General features: G+C 40.6%; 2 protein-coding genes across 9 annotated transcripts in view; both read left to right on the plus strand.

Annotated features, from left to right (window-relative positions):
• The window catches only part of RBBP5 (RB binding protein 5, histone lysine methyltransferase complex subunit), a 938,867-nt gene that overhangs the window by 768,948 nt on the left and 147,561 nt on the right, over positions 1 to 22,358 (plus strand). The window lies entirely within an intron of this gene.
• Positions 7,593 to 10,501, plus strand: LRRN2 (leucine rich repeat neuronal 2; the record flags this gene model as incomplete). Its single annotated transcript, XM_083360650.1, has 1 exon — positions 7,593 to 10,501. The coding sequence occupies one exon, from the start codon at positions 7,593 to 7,595 to the stop codon at positions 9,741 to 9,743; it is 2,151 nt and encodes a 716-aa protein (XP_083216776.1). The 3' UTR covers positions 9,744 to 10,501.

Here is a 22,358-nt window from a genome sequence, read left to right on the forward strand (position 1 = left end):
ATGTTAGTCCTTTTTGGGATTGGCAATCAGGGTTAGCCAAAAACATTTTGCTGATTGAAGTAAAAGACAAATTAGAGGTCCACTCCTTCCATTTCTATGCAAAGAACCTACTAACCTTTAACTACTCATGATGCAACAACTTCCTCCATTAGTTTTGAGAATTCTAAACTAGATTAACAGAAAGTGATAGGCCACTTTCATTGCTGTCCTCAGGCAGTACAAAGTGGAAGTGACTGGGTGAGGGAATTGCTGTTTCTTTTTTTATAAATATAAATATTTTATTAATTTTCTAATTTTACAATCATGAGTACTTAATAAACAGCATGTTGTCTGGGTCTGTTGATACTTCAGTGATACATATTAACTTTCTCAGTCTAGTTCCAATACTACACCATCCATTGCTTCCTTGGCCCTCTCTTCTTTTGGTGGTATGCATTTTTCTACAATTCTTGTTATTGTTAATGCATATACAATTAAATATAGACAATTCATCACATTTTTCTGGTATTATACATAATATCGATAGTGTCAGTTTATAATATCTTTTCTAGCCAGAACATATCTCAATTATATTTGGACGTAAAATCCATTTGTTCAATGAATATCCTGTTTTTCCCGCTTTTAAAACATTTTAATTTCCCATCAATGTTCAAAATATCTATTGCTTATATTTTTTTCATAATAAATTATATTTGGGTAACCAAAAGCTTCCCTTATTCAAGCCCTTTTAAAATTTTCATATTTCCCATCTCATAACAAAGTATAATATTCTAGTTACAAATCCTATCCTTCTAATTGTAATAATACTTTTATTTCTAATAGTTATCTATTTTCTTAACCATATTCAAACATCTGTTTAATAGTATAATATCCCATCTAATAGGTCAAAACCTCTATTTTCTTCAGTCTTACACTAGCTTTCTTCCTTTGCCAAATAAATTTCCAAGTTAGTGCATTTGAATCATCAAGTAATTCTTCCTCTGTTTTTGTATATATTGTTTGGAATGAGGAAGATAATTTGATTGAAGTATTTTTGGAAGAATGCTCAACCCATTTATATTCATTAAACAGCCTCCGTACTTCTCCTTCAGTTTTTCTTTTCATTTCTTGTTTGTCAATATTCAGCATTTTTCCTAACAGCTTTATCATCCATTCAATCAGCTCTTCTTCCTTATCCTCAAATGTGTTTTGGGATCTTGACAAGTAACATATCTTTAACATTTCCACTGTTAGCACTGCATCTTCTAATTTTTCATTTCTCTGTATCTGTCTATTAATTCCTTCCTTTAGGTCCTCCATCTTTGGATCCATTTCTTCTAATTTTCCTTCTGTTTTCTGGGTTACTAGTTCCTTCTTTGTAGTCATTGTCTGGATTTGTAAGTTTAGGTTAGACAATTGTTCTATCTCATTTGTGTTATTTTTAGTCTTATGATGAAATAAAACAATTTATTTATTTATTTATTTATTTATTTATTTATTTAATTAATTAATTAATTAATTTGTATACCGCCCTTCTCCCGAAGGACTCAGGGCGGTGAACAGGGCAATACATAATAAAAACAAGATACAAAAATTAAAAATTATTAAAAGTAATTAAATAGCAATGCCCGTAATAAATTAGTACAAATTAAAATTAAAACCAATTTATAAAACCCAACCCCAGCCTATCAGGCCAGGCCAGCTTGTTCAAAAAAGTGGGTTTTAAGATCACGCCAGAAGATGGTTCCATAAATCCGGCGCACCCACAGAGAACGCCCTCCCCCTGGGGGCCACCAGTTGGCATTCTTTGACCGGTGGCACCCTGAGGAGGCCCTCTCTGTGGGAGCGTACTGGGCAGAGGGAAGTTGACGCCGGCCGCAGGTGCTCCCCAAGGTATTCCGGACCCATGCCATGTAGGGCTTTATAGGTCATTACTAACACCTTGAACCTCACCCGGAAGACAACTGGAAGCCAATGCAGCTCACGGAGCAAAGGTGTGACATGGGAGTGTTGGGAAACTCCCAACACAACTCTCGCGGCTGCATTCTGTACCAGTTGGAGCCTCCGAGTGGTCTTCAAGGGTAGCCCCATTTAAAGAGCGTTGCAGTAGTCACGACGAGAGGTCACGAGCGCATGAGTGACCATACGTAAGGCATCTTGGTCTAGATAGGGCCGCAACTGGCGCACCAGGCGAACCTGGGCGAAGGCCCCCATAGTCACAGCCACTATATGGTCTTCTAGGGAAAGCTGTGAATCTAGGAGGACTCCCAAGTTGCGAGCCCTATCTACAGGGGGTAATAACTCACCCCCCATAGAGAGGGGTGGTATATCCTGAATATCCCGAGATGCCGGTACGCACAGCCACTCAGTCTTGTCAGGGTTGAGTCGAAGCCTGTTCCTCCCCATCCAGACCCGGACCGCCTCCAGGCAACGGGACATCACGTCGAGGGCATCACTGGGGTGGTTTGGGGTCGAAATGAAAAGCTGGGTATCTTCAGCATACTGATGATACCCAACTCCAAAACCACGAATGATCTCACCCAGCGGTTTCATGTAGATGTTGAACAGGAGAGGCGAGAGGACCGACCCCTGAGGAACTCCACAAACGAGAGGCCTCGCGGTCGACCTCTGCCCCCCTGCCAACACCAACTGCGAGCGTCCCAGGAGATAGGAGGAGAACCACTGAAGGACCGTGCCTCCCACTCCCAATCCCCTGAGGCGCCGCAGCAGGATACCATGGTTGATGGTATCGAAAGCCGCTGAGAGGTCTAATAGGACTAGGACAGAGGAATATCCCCTATCCCGAGCCCTCCAGAGATCATTCACCAGCACGACCAATGCCGTCTCCGTGCTGTACCCAGGCCTGAAGCCCGATTGGTATGGGTCTAGATAATCCGCTTCGTCCAGGACCAGAGGGAGCTGATGCGCCACCACACTCTCAACAACCTTCGCAAGAAAGCGAAGGTTGGAGACCGGACGAAAGTTATTTAACACAGCCGGGTCCAAGGCAGGCTTCTTGAGGAGAGTTCTCACCACCGCCTCTTTCAAGGCGGCGGGGAAACTACCCTCACCCAAAGAGGCAGATATAACCGCCTGGAACCAGCCTCGTGTCCCATAAACCAGCCAGGAAGGGCACGGGTCCAATAAACATGTGGTGGAGCTCAGCCTCCCCATAATCCTGTCCACTTCCGGAGTTACAGGATCGAACTCCTCCCAGGTAACATTGACAAGACCACCTGTGTCCTGATCGTCTGACTCTGTCTCTTGGATTGATTTCAAGACAGAAAGAATTTCTTTCTGAGATTCATTAACATTTTCTTGCTGATATATCAAGCTGGGGGCTTCGGAGACAAGTGTTAAAGATGGTTTTTTACCATTTGTGGCTAAGTATGGAACACCCATTTTGTTTTAAACTCCAATAGGGTAACCAACACAGATAAGCAGCCTAAGAGGGGGGTTTTCCCCCCTTTTCCCAGCTGCAGTCTGTAAAAGTGAAAGTTTCCAGGAACAACAAAGAGTGTTATCTAAGTCTGGGCTTCAAGCCACGTTTCCTTTAAGCATAATAAATTGTAATGCCGTGATTCACCACTAGATGTCATTGACACCATTCTTCCAAATCCAAGCCTATTTTACAGACTTTCAATTATCTTTTCTAAAAAAAGTCTCAAAGGTATTTTTAGTCCCTTTCAAAGCTATATATCTGTGTTAATTCCAAATTAAACTTGTAGTTTTCTCTATTTTCCCCCAAAGAAATTAATTTGCCGCTTTTCTTTTCCTGAGGGAGCAGGGCAAAAACTTCCCTTCCCTCTCTCATTGGGGAAGATTCTTTGCTCTGGGAATTCTTTTTTTCCAGGAAAGTAATATTAAGGTCATAAAAAGAGGATAAAGTCTCACCCAGTTCCATCCATGTTGCTCAAAAATTGCTAGTTAGTGCTTATCTTCTGTTGTCTGCAGCTTCTGGCCACACGAATGTAGCCAATCTTTCCCCCACCAATTTAGAGGGCTTCCTCAGATCCAACGAAAGATCTGGATCTGGATCTGCCACTCCTCTGCAGTCAAAAAGGGGTCCCCTTCTTCTCTGTTGCCTCTCAGGGGTGACTTTTGACCCTTTTTAGGGTCCCTAGGGGGGTGAAATTGAACATGGAAGACAAATCCCAATCTTCCTGCATCCGTCACGCCGCAACACCTAACCGGAAGCCAGGGCACTGCTGTTTCTCACTTGACATTCATACTCAACATCTCAGCCTGACTAATGGTAGAATTGACCCAGTGGCCCATCTGTCACCTGCATCTTCTCCTATTGCCTGTCTAGATCGTATCTAATTGTTGCTAGGTTCAACTCTCTGCCTCAAACACAGTTGCCAGTAAGAAAAGGTGTTAAAAAATAATAGACAATACAGATCCCTGCATGAGTCTTAGAGCTTATTCACAAGTGAAACTAAAAACACCTTGGAGTGTTTGGAACATGTCTCTTGTGAATGCTACTAATACCAGTGAGCAAATAGGAAGAAAGTAATTTTGCAACCATTTCATCTTCTCTCCCTTCTGAGAAACTATATCTACAAGAGATCCAAAGTAATTACAGAAGTGTACCTGAAGACAACAGTAGAATTTCAACTAGCAACTCCATATTTTTCAGTGCAGGACATACTTTTTGAGTCAGGAGAGCCTTCCCCCTTCCTTCCCTGTTTCTCCTTAAGCTGCTGGTAAAATATAGGTGGTCATCTATTTATGACTGTAATTTGGACCAGAATTTCTGTTGCTAAACAAGGTGGTTGTTAAGTGAATCATGGAAGATTTTATGAATTTTTTTGCCATTATTGTTAAATACTGGTAAATCACTGCAGTTCTTAAGTGAATCATGTGGCTGTTAAGCAGATCTGTCAATGGTGAAAAACCAAAGGTTCTACATTTAGGCAAGAAAAACCAAATGCACAGGTATGAATGAATGAACCTTTATTGTCAAAGTACAACCATGTATACACTAAGATTAGCTGAGCCTGCCTTTGTGCTCCCACCCCACAACTCACAGTGACAACAAACCCTCCATCTTATTACACCATGTGAACTAATTGCACCACACACTGGCCTCGCAAGTCAATTCTGCATAAAGTTTATAAAAATTATTTCCCGTTCAAAAGCCTAAGAGCCCACAGATAAAAGCTGTTCTTTAGCCTGTTGGTACGGCTGGCTATACTCCTATATCTCCTACCCGATGGTAAGAGAGTAAAGAGATACTGTCCAGGGTGTGAGTCATCCCTGAGAATTTTCCTCACTCTTCCAAGACAGCAAGCCCTGGCGATGTCATCCAGTGGTGTCAGGGGACAGCCCACAATGTTTTGTGCTGTACTCACCACCCTCTGTAATACTTTCCTATCCGCGGCTGTCAGACCAGCATACCAAACCACAATACAGTACGAGAGGACGCTCTCTATAGTAGACCGGTAAAAGAGGGTCATTAGCTGTTGTTCTACCCTGTTCTTCCACAAGACCCTGAGAAAGTGAAATCTCTGTTGGGCCTTTCTAGCCACCTGGGTTGTATTAACTTTCCAGGTCAGATCTTTGCAGAGATAGACTCCCAGAAATTTAAAGGAGGAAACTCTCTCCACACAGTCCTCCCCGATGTAAAGTGGGGCAGGTTCCTCCTTTTTCCTCTGGAAGTCTAACACCATCTTTTTTGTCTTACCGATGTTCAGGTGCAAGTTGTTGTTGCAACACCATATGGATAGTTTTTGTACCTCCCCCCTGTATGCTGTCTCATCCCCACCTGTAATAAGACCCACCACAGTCGTATCATCTGCGAACTTAATGATCGCAGTGGATGGGTCAAATGATACACAGTCATATGTGTATAAAGAGTACAGGTAGGGGCTAAGCACACATCCCTGTGGTGAGCCGGTGCAAAGCTTCAGGGGGGTGGACAAAGCAGACCTGACCCTCACTGTTAGTATAGGTATAGTATAGGTGGTATCTGGCTCAATAGTAGTAATTGTGAGAGGGGTTTTGGAGTCCTAGTGGACAATCAAATATGATCCAGCAGTGTGCTGCAGCTGCCAAAAAAGCCAACACAGTCCTAGGCTACATTAACAGAGGGATAGAATTAAGATGAACTGTTAATATCACTTTATAATACCTTGGTAAGATCACACCTGGAATACTGCATTCAGGTTTGGTCACCATGATGTAAAAAAGATGTTGAGACTCTAGAAAGAAGAGCAACAAAGATGATTAGGGGATTGGAGGCTAAAACATATAAAGAACGGTTGCTGGAATTGGGTATGTCTAGTTCAATGAAGAGAAGGACAAGGGGTGACATGATAGCAGTGTTCCAATATCTCAGGGGCTGCCACAAGGAAGAGGGCATCAAGCTATTCTCTAAAGCACCTGAAAGCAGGACAAGAAGCAACGGATGGAAACTAATCAAGGAGAGAAGCAACCTATAAGTAAGGAGAAGTTTCCTGACAATTAGAACAATTAATCAGTGGAACTACTTGCCTCCAGAAGTTGTGGGTGCTGCAACAATGGAAGTTTTTAAGAAGAGATTGGACAGCCATTCATAGGAAATGGTATAGGGTTTCCTGCCTGAGCAGGGGTTGGATTAGAAGACCTCCAAGGTCCCTTTCCACCCTGTTTCTCTATTATTCTGTGGCTTCCTCCATTGATTGCTTATCAGAAGCCAGTGGGAAAGGACACATATGATAATCACATGGCCCTAGGTAATTTATAATTGTCATAAATACATGCTTGTTGCCAAACACCTGAATTTTGATCACATAACAGTGGGGATGCTGCAACAATCATTAAGTGTGAGGACTGGTCATAAGTCACTTTTTCAATGTCATTGTAACTTTGAATGGTTGCTAAATAGATGGTTGTAAGTTGAGGATTATCTGTATGATACCTAACTCATGACTAATAATAGAGCCCTTTTTAGCAATTAGTATTTAGAAAAAGGTATGTGTCTATGTGTTTCTGAAAGAGACAGGATATTTTTAAATTTATGACAAGAGTGGCATAAACATTATGGCTTTTCTGCGAAAATAGTCTTGTTGATCGAGCAGATAAATTCCCGTAAAAAGATGAGCAATTATGGTTTTATTGGTCCAATGGTGTCCTTATTTCTATTACCACCATTTTACTGTCCTAATTTAGTCAGAGCAATTCAATCAGGTTTCACAAAAATATGTACCAAAAACTCCATGTGTATCCTGAGTTTAAGAGTCTGATTAACTCTACCTTAAATCAAAATGTACTTTATAACTTCATGCTACCTCCAGAATGTGGTCTAAGTTTTTATTTTCATGTGTTGTTACATGTATATTTCCATTATTCTTATAAAATTCTCTTTTCCCCATCTCTTTCAGTTAAAGCTGTAAGGAAAAAAAACCCCAACATTACAAGCAAAAGAAGAAAGGAATTGTTTATGGAAGAGAAATAGCCAAACTTCTGATTAGAGAGGGGACTACTACAGCTCCTTCCATTATGAACTCTTCAGCTGACAAAGCTTCTTATGTTTAGCATAGCATTACTTTCAACAACCGCAGAGATTCTTGAAGAAGTCAGTGTGTGACAAGGCAGTGGCTATTTCCACTTGCCTTCATGTTGAATTCCAGATGTGTCCTGTGAAAGCATTTACTTTGAATGGAAGTTGCACTTGCCCATTGAAAATGAGACACTTCCAATTGAACTTGCTTCTCATCTGTATGGCAACCACCACGGCTATTCTTGTTGTGCCGTGGAAAGTCAAATGCCCGTTGCAGTGTGTCTGCCAGATCAGACCATGGTATACTCCCAGGTCTGTGTACAGGGAAGCAGCCACAGTTGACTGCAATGATTTGTTTATCTCCACAGTGCCTGAAAGATTGCCAGAGGGGACACAGATTCTTCTCTTGCAAAGCAACAATATTGTCAAGGTCGAGCAGAGTGAACTGGGCTATCTGAAAAACCTGACAGAGCTAGATTTATCACAGAACAGCTTCTCAGACATTTGGGACTTTGGTCTGAAAAATATGCCTCAATTGCTGAGTCTTCACTTGGAAGAAAACCAGCTGGCTGAACTTCCCGATAACAGCTTCTCAAACCTGGCTAATCTTCAGGAACTTTATCTTAATCACAATCAAATACGCAGGATTTCTCCCCAAGCCTTCTTAGGTCTTGGAAATCTCTTTCGACTCCATCTCAACTCCAACTTCTTAAGGACAATTGACAGTCGCTGGTTCCAAGTACTACCCAGTCTGGAGATCCTAATGATTGGTGGCAACAAAGTAGATGCCATTCTGGATATGAACTTCAGGGCTTTGTCAAATTTGAGAAGTTTGGTTCTGGCTGGAATGAACCTGAGAGAGATTTCAGATTATGCTCTTGTAGGCTTAAAAAATCTGGAGAGTCTGTCTTTCTATGATAACAAACTGATCAGTGTTCCCAAGCGAGCATTGCAGCAAGTTCCTGGACTTAAGTTCCTGGATCTGAATAAAAATCCACTTGAGAGGATTAAGCAGAGTGACTTCACAAACATGCTACACCTCAAGGAACTGGGACTCAACAATATGGAAGAACTGGTATCTATTGACAAATTTGCCTTGATCAACTTGCCTGAACTAACAAAATTAGATGTGACCAACAACCCTAAACTATCCTATATCCATCCCAGTGCTTTCCACCATCTCCCCCAGATGGAAACTCTCATGCTCAACAACAATGCTCTAAGTGCTTTGCATAAGCAAACACTAGAGTCCCTCCCCAGTCTGCAAGAGATAAGCATCCACAGCAATCCTCTCCACTGTGATTGTGTCATCCGCTGGGTCAATAGTACTGAGAACCATATACGCTTTATTGAGCCTCAATCCACATTATGTGCTGAACCTCCCGACCTAAAAAGAAAACATATACGTGATGTCCCCTTCAGAGAAATGACGGATAGATGTTTACCCCTCATCTCTGACAAAAGCTTCCCTTCTTATTTAGAGGTGGTAGATGGTGAAGACATCGCTCTTCATTGCAGGGCTTTAGCAGAACCAGAACCAGAGATCTACTGGGTCACACCTTCAGGCCTTAAGCTATTGCCATTCTCAGAAGATGGAAAGTATAAAGTGGACTCTGAGGGGACATTGGAGATTCGCAAGGTCACAGTACAAGAGGCAGGCCTCTATACGTGCATGGCTCAAAATCTCATAGGTGCCGACACTAGAAGCATCAGCCTAATAGTCAACAGTTCTTTTCCCTTTAGTGAAGACACGCTAGAGCTGATCATTGAGGAAGTCCAGACTTACAATATCCTGGTTTCGTGGAAACCTCATATCAATACCATTTCATCTAATCTCACTTGGTCCAGTTTCAACCCCGACTTGGACTTAACAAATGTAGCCCGTATTCCAACAGGTACCCACATGTATAACATCACAAGATTACACCATGATACAGAATACTGGGCCTGTCTTCATATAGCATTTGCAAAATGGCAGACCAAGGTTGCCTGTGTCAATGCCAGGACTAAAGAGGCTCAATACCAGTACTTAGAAAGCAGGCAGGGTGCCCTGATGGTATTGTTCCTCTGCATATTGATGCTCTCTATAAGCCTCATAGGCAAGTATGGTTTAAGTTCTTTCAAATTTCAATCTAGAAACCAGGGAATCTGCGTGCCATGGAAAAGAGCCTCATCTTCGGTTCGTGTAGTATATCCAACTTTTATCAAACAGTGGGATCAAGAGAGAAAGAGTGAGGCACTCCTAGCCATGGAGGTACAAGCAACATCACTGGACTCGTGAAGGTTGCAGGTTTTTTCCTCTGCAAGAAGGGTGGATAAATATATCTGGTGAATTTCTTTAAAAATTACCAAATACAGATAAAAGGGGAAAAATACTGAAGTATGAAAACCATGAATATGGAAGATGGATAGGAAAAGTTGTCCCTTTTCCACCTAAACCATGAGTTTGCTTGGCCAAACATATTATCTTTTAATCCAAGATAAAGAATCTATTTTTACTGAAAGAAAACTTGCTGAAAAGACAGGCAGACCGTCTGAGCTGGAAAGCATCAGTCTTGAAATTCCAAAACATCTCTGCCTCTTCCAGGCAGCTATGACACTCCTCTGGCAGCCTGTTACCAATATACTTTGTGCTCAGCACATGTCTGCTCCCCCTGGAAGTACAAAAAGGCCTTTGGAGATACCTTTCTCTGTGTGTGTGTGTGGATATGTATCACCACAGAGAATCTTGACCAAATCCAACAAGTCTCTTGTGACCTGAAGAATTTGCCTCCTGCAGTACTTTCCCAAGGAAGCAAATGTGATACAAAGAGAAGGCAACTTTCTGGAGAATCTGGAGAAATAATTACAATCGAAGGGTGGGGGGAGTGAAACTTTGAATCCATTAACCATGTCAGTTAGCCAGTATAGACTGGATTTCAATTCAAGAACTTAATTTCAATATTATTTTGTAAACTTTTGTGAAGAAGATTGAAAACAAAAGGAACGGGGGGGTGTGAAGATTTTTTTTTTTGTAATATATGTATAAATATAAAGGGGAGGAGGGATGGAGGGGACCCTTTATATACCAATCTAGCATATGGAAAAGGCTTTATGCTAGGTCAGCATTGCTTCAGCTATGGGGTGGGTGGAATGATAAGGAGGGGAGGGAATAATACTTGATGTAAGATTGATTTCAAAGAATGAAAATCTCTTTGTTTTAAAGCAGCTGATTTCCATGCGGCTTAACTGAAAACATCCCAGGAGACAATATAGGCTGAGTGGTTGAGAAAAAGAGGGAGGATGAATATTCCCTTTTCTAACTCTGTCATCATTTCTTTGTCTCTGATAAGCCAATTAAAATTGCAAATAAAAAATTTCTGTAGTTGTGTGCTTTCCCCAAAGCTCTTCCTAGATACAGGGATTCGTGACAGCAGAGGAGGAGGGTTGTAAGGGACGTCTGCTGATTTGTGATCTGGGATAGGGTGGCCTAATCCTCAATTTGCAAAAAAAATCTCTTTTGAGTATCTCTACCCTGCAAAGTGTGGTGGGCAATTCCTTTAGTCCTTCAAAAATTATTATTGAATTGTTACTTTCCATCTGATAGAGGAAGGCATTCTTAAATACAGATAGAACAATCCTATTCATTGCATTGAAGTTATTTGATTTCAATTACATTTTAATCAAATTTAGTTTTGGTTCTCGCTCCAGATGTCTTTGGGAGAATGGGCTCCAATCTATCATTTGACACTCGAGTAGAATCCTGTTCTGAAAAGTCGACCACTCCTAACTTACCCAGAAGGAAGCTCTGTATCTCTTCCAGTAAGGAAGAGGGGCAGAGGACATCAGCAGGAGGAGCAGAGCTGCTATTATTATTATTATTATTATTATTATTATTATTATTATTATTATTATTATTATTATTATTATTATTATTATTGATTGCACAGTCAGCAGATGCTTAACCTGGGTTTGACATTTTTATGTACCTATCAAGTCCTTCCCAAAGACCTGGAATAGGCAGATATTGCTGTGTAATGGTGTTAGAGGTATTTATTTATTAAACAAATTTATATAACCACACAACTCATACTTAGGTAACTCCAGGTGGCTTACCATATTTTTTAAAAATTGTCCTTCTTGCTGAATTTGATTTTCAATGACACATCATTATTTGCTTTCAGACTTTGTCTATTTGCCATGAGAAGTATTTGAGAAAAGAAGTTTTCTTCCAGCTTTCTGGCCCTGGCTGCTTAGCCAACAAAGAGTCCTGAGTTCTATGTCCCATTTGTCATCAGATGTCCAGGAACTCCGACATCATCAGTAGCAGCAGCAGCAGCAGCACAAAAATATGAAATCAGAGCTGCCAGGTTTTAGCTGGTGTTGGCCTTCATATGCATCAAGTTCTTCCCAAGAACCTAGGATGTCATAGTGTATTGATATATGTGTGGATACAAGCAATGTGGCTTTTTGTAAAAGACAGAAGGAAATGCTGTCAATGTGCATACTTTCTAAATGCCGTCCAAGGTTTTTTGGTATGGCACCATAGATAATATATATTGTTTTTATTATAATAAAAATTACATATTATGAATTTACATATTATAATATGTAATATATAATTACACATATATACACATATATATGTAATATATGTAATTTTACACATAAAGGTAAAGGTAAAGGTTCCCCCGCACATGCGTGCTAGTTGTTTCTGACTCTAGGGGCCGGTGCTCATCTCCGTTTCAAAGCCGAAGAGCCAGCGCTTGTCCGAGGACGTCTCCGTGGTCATGTGGCCGGCATGACTAGACGCCAAAGGCGCACGGAACGCTGTTACCTTCCCACCGTAGTGGTCCCTATTTTTCTACTTGCATTTTTACGTGCTTTCGAACTGCTAGGTTGGCAGAAGCTGGGACAAGTAACAGGTGCTCACTCTGTTACGCGGCACTCGGGATTCGACCCGCCAAACTGCCGATCTTCTGATCGACAAGCTCAGCGTCCTAACCCACTGAGCCAGCACGTCCCTAATTTTACACGTGTGTGTGTAAAATTACATGTAATTATATATGTAATTATATGTATATACATTTGTGTGTGTGTGTCCACCCAACACCCAATGATAGGGCAGTTTACAAATTGATAAAAAAAATTAGCACAACAAAAAACAAAAGAAAAACAGTGGTAAAGACAAAAAAAACCCAGATGGGAACAAAGAAGAAAAGGGCCATCATTCATGCTCACCCAAGGCCTAGGAGAAGAGCCAAGTCTTCAGGGCCATTTGAAACACCAGTAAGAGTATATTTTGATCAGACTGCGTCAAAAAACTGCATAGCTTCCAGCAGGTCGGATGCATTCTCAGAACCATTACTGTCCACTGATTTTGCTAGTCGGCATATGTTGCCACTAATTTGTGTGTTGACACTTATAATTTTTAGGAAAAATACCAAAGAACAAAACACCACTGGAGATGCCAGGATGGTGATAAACTTTTAAGAAAGTTTTAAGAAAATGTTCCTGAATATGTTCAAAGCACCAGGGACCCCTCCTTAATCTTCTACAATGAATCCATGTAGCAAGGATGGTCTCCGGAATTTGACTCACAAGGAAGTCAATTTTGTGAGGCAACTCCTTTTTTCCCTTCCCCCACCCTTCGGAATGCTCACCATGGATCGAAGATAATTAACAAGAAGGGAAATAATGTCTGTATTTACATTCATTGGAGAAAAAGGGTTTACAAGCAAATAAACAAGCACTCAACAGCAAATGCACATTGAAAGGAATGCACAAGCTATTTGCAGAGTGCGCTCTACTATGGAGTCAAGCTTTCACATGGATCCAAGCCACCAACTGCTCAGGAGGCAAAAGGCATCAGCTATTAATGTATTAAAGGTCAAGGCAGGGATCTTGTCAGTTTCAGGCAGCAGCACAAGTTATGCCAGAGGATACGAATTAACTAATTAAGGTCACAGAGCAGAGCTTGTTAACACTAATTAAGGAAATACCAGGCTACAGACAAATGCTACTCAGGAAGAGATAGCTTGTTTAAGCAATCTGTCCACTTGGGGGGGGGGAGGAGAGGGGGAGGGGGAGGGGGAAGGTCAGGCAGAAGATGGCACTGCAAATCATAAACCAAAGTTGCACAGCCCACACCCTTTTGTTGGTAATATGGTTTCCCAAGGTCTACAAGTGAGACTAGAGAACAAAGGCCAATACTCCTAGATTCACCAACTGCCTCTTCCTACACTTCCATTTTTGAAGATCCTGTCCAAGATTCCTTCAAGTCATGCCTAAATCCTTGTCTATTCACTTGGTCCTACCGTCTACCAGATTTTCACCAGCATGTACAAGAAGAGGATAATCAAAACTCTGATTATTATCCTGCCCTTACTTGACAGGAGAAAGCAGCTAAAGAGAAGCAGCAGCAACAGGACTTCTGAGTTTGGCAGTGGTCCCTCTGCCATGTATTGAGGTTTTGCATGTGACCAATGATGTTGACTTGGTGCTGAGATTGTCACCTTCCTCTGTGAGCTCTTAGTGCAAAACTAACCTTTATTTAGCGTTTCAAGGGAGGCATTTCTAAAGCACTGTCCTGAGATGTAGAGCTGGGGATGGAAACAGCGTGATTGTCATTCCATTTAATGTGCATCCACTCTATTACCCTTTAAGCAACACAGGGACACTTAGAAGTGACCCTGCCACTACAGACCTTTCTTTTCTTCAGAGCTAATAAGATGCAGGAAACATTAGTGTAGTCCCAAGCTAGCTGTGTAGAAGCTGAATCTATTAAAATACCCTTGTTATTTCTGCTTGCCCACATATAAACTCTTCTTCAATTTCTTGTCAGCCTATTGTATTATCCATATAAGAGTTATGCGTAGCCTTTGCTCCATAGCTTTCCAGTGAGACATTATGTGATATTTAAAAATAGCTGGTATGGGATACAACAAATATTTATGCTTTTTTTTCTTTTTGGAACATGAAAGGCTTCTATTCATTATTCCAATAATTGAGCCTTATCCTCTTCCCCCAACTCTCTCCCAAGACATTTTATGTCTCCATTTCCCTAAGCAATCATCTTCTAGAGCACATTTTAGGGCAGTGTTTCTCAAACTTGGCAACTTTTAAGATGTGGGTACTTCAACTCCCAGAATTCCCCAGCCAGCTGAAGTCCACATATTTTAGAAATTGCCAAGTTTAAAAAACGCTGTTTTAGAATATTAGATGCTTTAGAGCAGGGGGTGTCAAACTGCCGGCCTGCAGGACAGTTGCATTGTACAGAGGCCACGCCCACCCCAGCTCTGCCAATGCAAAAAAAGGTTGCGATACATTGCAACACGTCACATTGACACGACAAATTTGACACCTGTGCTTTAGAGCATTCTTCAGCATTTTTTTCCCAAAGATATTTTTTTAAAGTGTGTGTGTGTGTGTGTGTGTGTGTGTGTGTGTGTGTGTGTGTGTATCATGCCTCAAGTTTTCCAAGTTCATTGATACCCTTCCTAGTTTATTGGTACATTTAGGTCCTGAAACATGCAGCACTCAGAAGTTGAACTCTGGAAATATAGCAGAGGGGATGAGGAGAACAAAACAGACAAGAATTCATACACCATGTATAATTAAGCAGTTAAATTATCCATGGGGAAATGGTAAGAGTGAACATATAAACTCAACAAGTTATATAGGTATTTTGTTATGAACATTCTAGCCATGTTAAGATCCATCCATATTTCAGGCCCAATCTATTTCCATCTGCACTAGTTAGACTCATTGAATAGTCAGAAATGGTATGATAGTCATTGCCAGTGTGTGTGGGGGGGTGTGCCTGTGTTGTAGAGATAGATATATCTTTTTTATATATACATTAACATTCCAAGTGTTCAAGCCAAAGCATAACAAGATAATCAGCAGTAATTCATTACCTATCATAGTACATAAGCTTCAGAGCTAGCAACAATTTTGTTCCAATCAACGACAAAAATACAGACGGCAAACCTAGGCAGTAATTCTGCCTTAAAATAACAGTCTTTCTCACAGGAAGGCCAAAACAGCCACAAAATAGTAACAGCAGCAAAATATGTGGCTCTGAAGAGTAGCAGCCACACAGTAATTGGTACAACGTGGATATCTCCCCTGTTGAGTTGCTGTCTGCAAAGGACTTTTAGGCAATTGCTTTCCCTGTATTAGGAAGCTATTCATTAGGGTACTTTGCCTTTGAGCCATGCCTGGAGACCACTCTCTAAGAAATGATGGGTGGAATCAAATCAAAAACTAAATCTGATTTATTTTCACATACATTTAAATGGGATTAAAATAAAATACAATTAATATGATTTCTTTCTAATCCCTATATATAATTTCCCCCTTTTGCCATATTGAAAATATGAGCTGATAATGACTTTTTAAAACCTATGGAGACTACATCAAGGTTTGGAGGGCTGTAGGTGAACCATTGTGGTGCAGTGATTAAGGTTGTAGAGTAGAAGCAAGAGAGCTGGATTCTAAGACACAGAAGCCAGCTGAGTCACTTGGGGCTGGTTATCCTTTATCAGACCTTGAGTCACTCAACCTTGACTTTGCCACAATCTGCCAGTATGGTAGATTGCAGACCATCACCAGCCAAACCATTACCAGTGAAGAAGCTGTCATCCTACAATGGATTGACTTGGACTGTTATTACTACTACCAACAACAATAACAACAACACAAAAACATTTCACCCTTTTGGCTGTTTGGGTTAAAACTGTTAGGTTAGTGGCAAACATAAGGGAAATTTACTCTTCTATGTTTTTCTTTTCCTCAAGATAAAAACCTTCCTCCTAAAAATAAAGCTGGCCTATGGTAATAGGGAGAAATTTTAACCCCTTCTTGTCTCCCTTATTCTAAGCCACCTTAACATGCTACCATTATTACTCCTGTCTTCCCCAACTGTCTGTTTTGGTGAATTGGTTGCTGAAAATTAGACTGTTTTGCTCAAACTCTGTCCAAAATTATCAATTTTCCTCAACAAGTAGGCTTTAAGCTTTGATTGATCCAGTATGTCCAAAATGTATAGAGAGGTTGATTCTTCTCCATTTTTGTCAGCAAAGGTTAGGAACCTCCAGATACCAGGAAACATGCATCCCTAGCCTGGTGTCCCTATCCTGAACCAAGAAGTAGGACTTCTATTTCAAGACAAATTTAACTGGCAATTTATGAATGCATCTGTCTAGTGAGCAGACAATCAAAAGGCTGCAATGAGGGTGGGTGGCTGCAGTTTTAGGAAGCAACTGAGAGTTCTTTCCATTGTGTCTGCTTGTTTTAGAATGTATGTCACAGTTTTCATTTATCATCTAAAACAGACATGTCAAACTCGCAACATCACATGACGTCGTGCAACGTATCAGGACAGTTTTGCCATTGCTGGCAATGGGGTGGGTGCGGCTTCCGCATGACGTGTCTGGCCCACAGGCCGGCAGTTTGACACCCCTGAGCTAAAATAGCAGGATGCTGCCATCATTTTTTAACAGTCTTAAAGGCTCCAATATTTACAAAAAGAAGAATCAGTCCACATAGGGCTCTAGCCTTCAGGTTACAGCCTACATCTGTGGTAATCCTGTTTTGTTTTTGTTTTTTTTAACTTTGCAGACTTCTATGAACCAGTCACACAATGGAATGGAATGGGCATTTTAGCAAAACTGAATACTAACATGCATCTTAAGGGTGGAATTAGGAAGTGCAATGATGTAGACAGTTGGTGAAAATGAGTTCATGTTTTTGACAAGGCTACTGTTATCTGGAGATACCAAATTAGTCCATGCTATATGTGTGAAGGACTAATTTAAAACAAAACAAAAGGAACTAAGATGGTGGCAGATTTGGTATCAGAAAAATGCTGCAGCATAGGAGTGAGGGTCAAGGTTTGCAGAGGAAAGTTGCCCAGGGCTTTCTTGTACAATGATTATAAAACTCACTCTTCACTAAGTCAGTTGTATCAATTAAAAAAGAAGACGTGTTGGCAGGGAAACGTGTGGCACTCTTCAGCAGTAATCATCTAATGCAGAATATTGCTGCATTAGCAGGTTAAAAAAACCCAGAGAATAATATGTAAGATGTGCCAAGATTCTGTAACTCTAATGATGCCAGCTCTCTGTAGGAGACAGGAATTTTGCCCTTGAGTACATCAGAAAGAAGAGGAAAAACCAAAAAGTGTGAATTTTCATCAAGATGCTTGTAATAGCCTACTGCTAGAGGCACAGTTGATGTTAATAGCAAAGCAAGCCTAGGCCCATTTTTGGCAGTTGCATCAGCAATGGTCCCACCTAGTCTGAAATAGGCTGCCTTCAGTAGTCATAGCCTTTGATTAGATTACTGCAATGCACTCTATGTTGGAATGTAGAACACTGAACAGGCAAGTGAGGTGACTAACACAATATCAATATGACACCAGTACTGGGAGTGTTGCACCGGTTGCTTATAGGTTATTGAGTCCAGTTTGTAGATGTTGGCCCATGGAAGTTTTTCCCAAGACATGTTTTGTTGTGCCCCAACATTTGCCTTCTTTCTTCAACTTTAATCAGCTGAAGTCCACCCAAACATTTATTGGCTAGGTTCAAATCTAAGCTGCTTTTATGCTTGTCCTTTTTTTTGTTTTGTTATTTGTTTGTTGTTTTAAATTATCACTTTTTAAAGCAAGAATAGATGTGATATGGAAATGTCTACCACCTCAAAGAAATCCAATCCTCTTTATTTTAAAGTGCTACTTGCCACTCTCCTGAACCCCACAATGAATTAAACCTGTCAGGTTAGCTTGCCACCATTTGATTCACAGCATCTCAGCTAACACTGTGAAAATCCAATACGTCAGATGAATTTTTAACCATTCACAGAACAAAAGGGCAAATAAGTCTGAATAAGTTGGTATGTAAAATTGACCCAGGGCTTATAGTAAAATAAGAGCAAAGAGCATATTTGAGTAGTTTGTAGTAACATGCATAAAAGTCAGTTCTATCTTTAGTGGGATCTAGAAAAAAAACAACTCATATGTGTAGGAAGAATTTAAAATGGCTTTCTACTAACTTTCACATACAAATATAGAAAGAAGCAGTTTGTTTCATAAATACACAATATTTTTTCATCAAAAGTGCCTTCACAGATTAATCTGCCCACAGTCTCTTAGCATTTTGAAAATCTGTAAACATATATCACTTTCACCATCCTTTTAATTGTTAAATTATGGAGATTATTTTAACTTTTTACATTGTTTCTGTTTATAAATGTGGACAACCTCTTTAACTATTCACCAGATTTAAGTGAAATTGGTATCAGATTAAAAAGGGGACATGCAAAATCTTCTAGTACCATTGATTATTCTTAGATCTTTCAAATTTTGCATCCCTGGATTTAAAAGAGTGGTGTTGGTACATTTGTCAGTCTAGAACAGGGATGTCAAACTCACAACATCATGTGATGTGTTGCGACGTATCGCAACTTTTTTGCCATTGCCGGCAATGAGGTGTGCACATTTTTGCTATGATGCATCTGGACTGCTGGCTGGCAGTTTGACACTCCTGGAATAAGCCTCCTAATTCATGAAAGCATTTCTCTAGCTCAGACTAATTTTTATTCTTTAATTATCACTCAGGATTCAAATCAGGAAGTAAAAGTAGTACTTTCTTATCTGCTAGTTAATGAAATTTCAAATCACCTGTTCTATATTTGAGTTTATGGTTCTTCTCTGGGCAGAAGCATTATTACAAAGAAATAGCTTTAATCTAAATGAAACAACAATTGGGTCTCATGGGTGAGATGAAGTAATAGATACAGTTGTTCTCAAGTCCACATTTACCAGTGTAAATGTGCAATTATATTTGGGTAAACGTTCAGTCTTCTAATTCTGTATTAAGGCTTACATACAAAATCACACAGCACCATTTTCTTTGTATCAAATGCACCATCTAACATATTAAACCAAAATTGTTAGTTTAAGTCAGCTGTTGCTTAGCTTTTGTGAACGGCTAACAATTGGGCTTTCAAGCTGAAAAAGAGGAAATGGAATCAGGATTTTCTATGGCAAATCTGATTTTTTTTCCACCCTGAGCTTGTAACTGAGGTATATTTAGAGAGGCCACCCCAGGAACATCCCCCCTCAACAACACAAGTAGCAATGCTCTTTAATCTTTCAACTCCAGTTATTAGGGTCCTTCCTGACTCTGAACACTTTTGCTTTTAGCAAACATGGCATCACTAAGCACAGTATTTAATCTTCTGGTTAAATTTAATCATGTGCATTAGCTCCATTGAGTAAATGGAGCTTAATTCCCATGTTTAAATTAAATGCATGCTTAAGTAACTTCCTAAATGAAGGCTGCTGTCACCATGAAGCATTTTTTCTTTGATCTATGATACACTTTCAAAGAAGTTACTCAGGGGCATATATAGAGGATCAGCATTGGCATTTTCCTTTTTTGCCATTTGATGCTCCATTCTCCAACTATCCCTTTCTACAATTTTCTGTCCAGTACTTGCCAAATATATATATACCATATTTGCTTTTTATTTAGTAGGAATTAATCTAAGCCTACATGTGCTTAACATTTTCTGAAAATAAAGGACACTTGGAGAAAGGTCCAAGAAAAAGGCAAATGGAGTGTAGTATTCTATCCTTACCAGATGAAGGGCAAAATAATATTGACAATCATATTTACTGGTCTAGTTATGGCTGGCTCTCCTCAGCCTGACTCTCTCTGCTTTCATCTGGAAATAAAAAGAACAGGGATTGACTGAAAAGCAATGATAATCAGTAAGGTCAGGTCATGCCAATGTCTTATCAGGCACCACACATCATTTGCAGCAATGCCATAAAATGGGAGGGGGGGAAACTAGCCTTGATGTGAAAGACATAATCAACATTATGCAATTATATCTGAGCAATAGAGAAGTCTTTCAGAGACCAAGGTTCTTGGGGAAGGCGGGCTGTAGGGAAGGGAACATGAGAAGCCTTTGCAGAAATTTCATCTGTGGTTTTGAGCCCAGCCCTACTTCCATTAGCCACTCATACCATCAGCTAATTAAATTAGACAGGTTCCACTAATGGCTTGCAGAGCCTTTTTACTTTGCCACAACAGTTAAAGCTTAATTCTCCTCCTGATTTTTTTTTAAAAATTAATATGTAGTTCTCATTAAGCAAGCAGAAATCTAAAATGGCTCTCAAAGGAAGAAAATTGTGCATTCCCAGTGATGAAATTTTGTCAGGAATTTTAATTTAATCTAATTTAATTTAATTTAATAATATTTCTATACCGCCCTTCTCCCGAAGGACTCAGGGCGGTGAACAGGGCAAGAATAAAATACAGGATTACAAAAGTTAAAAAATAATTAAATACATGCCCATATACTAAAAACAATAATACATCTTAAAACCCCAATAAAATAACAATAACAACCCCCCCAGTCCCCCATCAGGCCAGGCCAGCTTGTTAAAAAAAGTATGTTTTTAGCTCGCGGCGAAAGGAGCGAAGATCGGGCATTGTCCGGAGCTCAACCAGTAGCTGATTCCATAGCTCCGGGGCGCCCACAGAGAAGGATCTCCCCCTGGGGACCACCAATCGACATTCTCTGACCGGTGGCACCCTGAGGAGGCCCTCTCTGTAGGAACGTACAGGGCGGAGGGAAGTTGATGCCGGCAGCAGGTGTTCCCTAAGGTACTCCGGACCCCTGCCATGTAGGGCTTTGAACACCATTACTAGTACCTTGAATCTCACCCGGAAGACAACTGGTAACCAATGCAGCTCACGGAGCAGAGGTGTAACATGGGAGTATCGGGAGACTCACAACACAACTCTCACAGCTGCATTCTGTACCAGTTGGAGCCTCCGGGTGGTCCTCAAGGGCAGCCCCATGTAGAGAGCGTTGCAGTAGTCTAGTCGAGAGGTCACGAGCACGTGAGTGACCGTGCATAGATCATCCCGGCTTAGATAGGGCCGCAACTGGCGCACCAGGCGAACCTGGGCGAAAGCCCCCCTAGTCACAGCCCCTATGTGATCTTCCAAGGTAAGCCGTGAATCTAGGAGGACTCCCAAGTTGCGAGCCCTATCTATGGGGGGTAATAGTTCACCCCCCATAGAAAGAGGTGGAAGAAGGCAAGATGAACAATGGTGGCTTACAAAATGTATGCTGAGATTCTTAGATTGTGAGATACTCAGTGACACAAATACTCATATGTTTGATAGAGACCATTTTCCTATTGTTGCTGTTTTTATCTTTTCCTGCACTGAGGCATTTGGGGAGTTTCAGGAAACAATTTCCCCTAGTTTGGTGACTACCAATGTGTCACACTTAACTGTATGACTGTGCATTCTGGGGAATTAGAGAATAACTCCATCCACATTTTTTTTTGTAATGCACAAACGAATGATGTAAATGTTAATATGAAGAAAGGTCTCACAGATAGACCCTCTGAAATAATTTGGACTAAGTAATTAGTCTTATAAAATAAGCAAAGAACATTAGAACTGAGACACTATGACTCTAACATACACTACCACATCACGTACTGTAGCTCTTTTCTTATAATGCTCTCGTTTCTTATTAATCAAAGAACTGGTGCTGTTTGTTTGTTTCTCTTTCCTGCAGCCAACTGGAATGAGCCTCTTACCACTCTAAGCAACTGCCAACCCACCCAAAGGGTGAAGAGGAGTGATCACAATGTTTTCTGAAAGGCTGTAATTTTTCAGGAGAACAAAAAGGAAAGTTAAGAATCACAATCACCATTACAGTTAATATAGGTTGGACATCAGATGGCTGATCATTGTTTTAAACAAGGAGTGGAAAGTTTTCCCCTCCAACTGTAACATTACCTTTGTGGGAGCCCATGTCAGCAATGGATAGAAGCTAAACAAAGAGGGAGAGGCAGAGCAATGACGCACACATCCCTTCCATC

The sequence above is a fragment of the Vipera ursinii genome, assembly GCF_947247035.1.
Source record: "Vipera ursinii genome assembly, chromosome: 3".
NCBI classification, from domain to species: Eukaryota; Metazoa; Chordata; class Lepidosauria; order Squamata; family Viperidae; genus Vipera; species Vipera ursinii.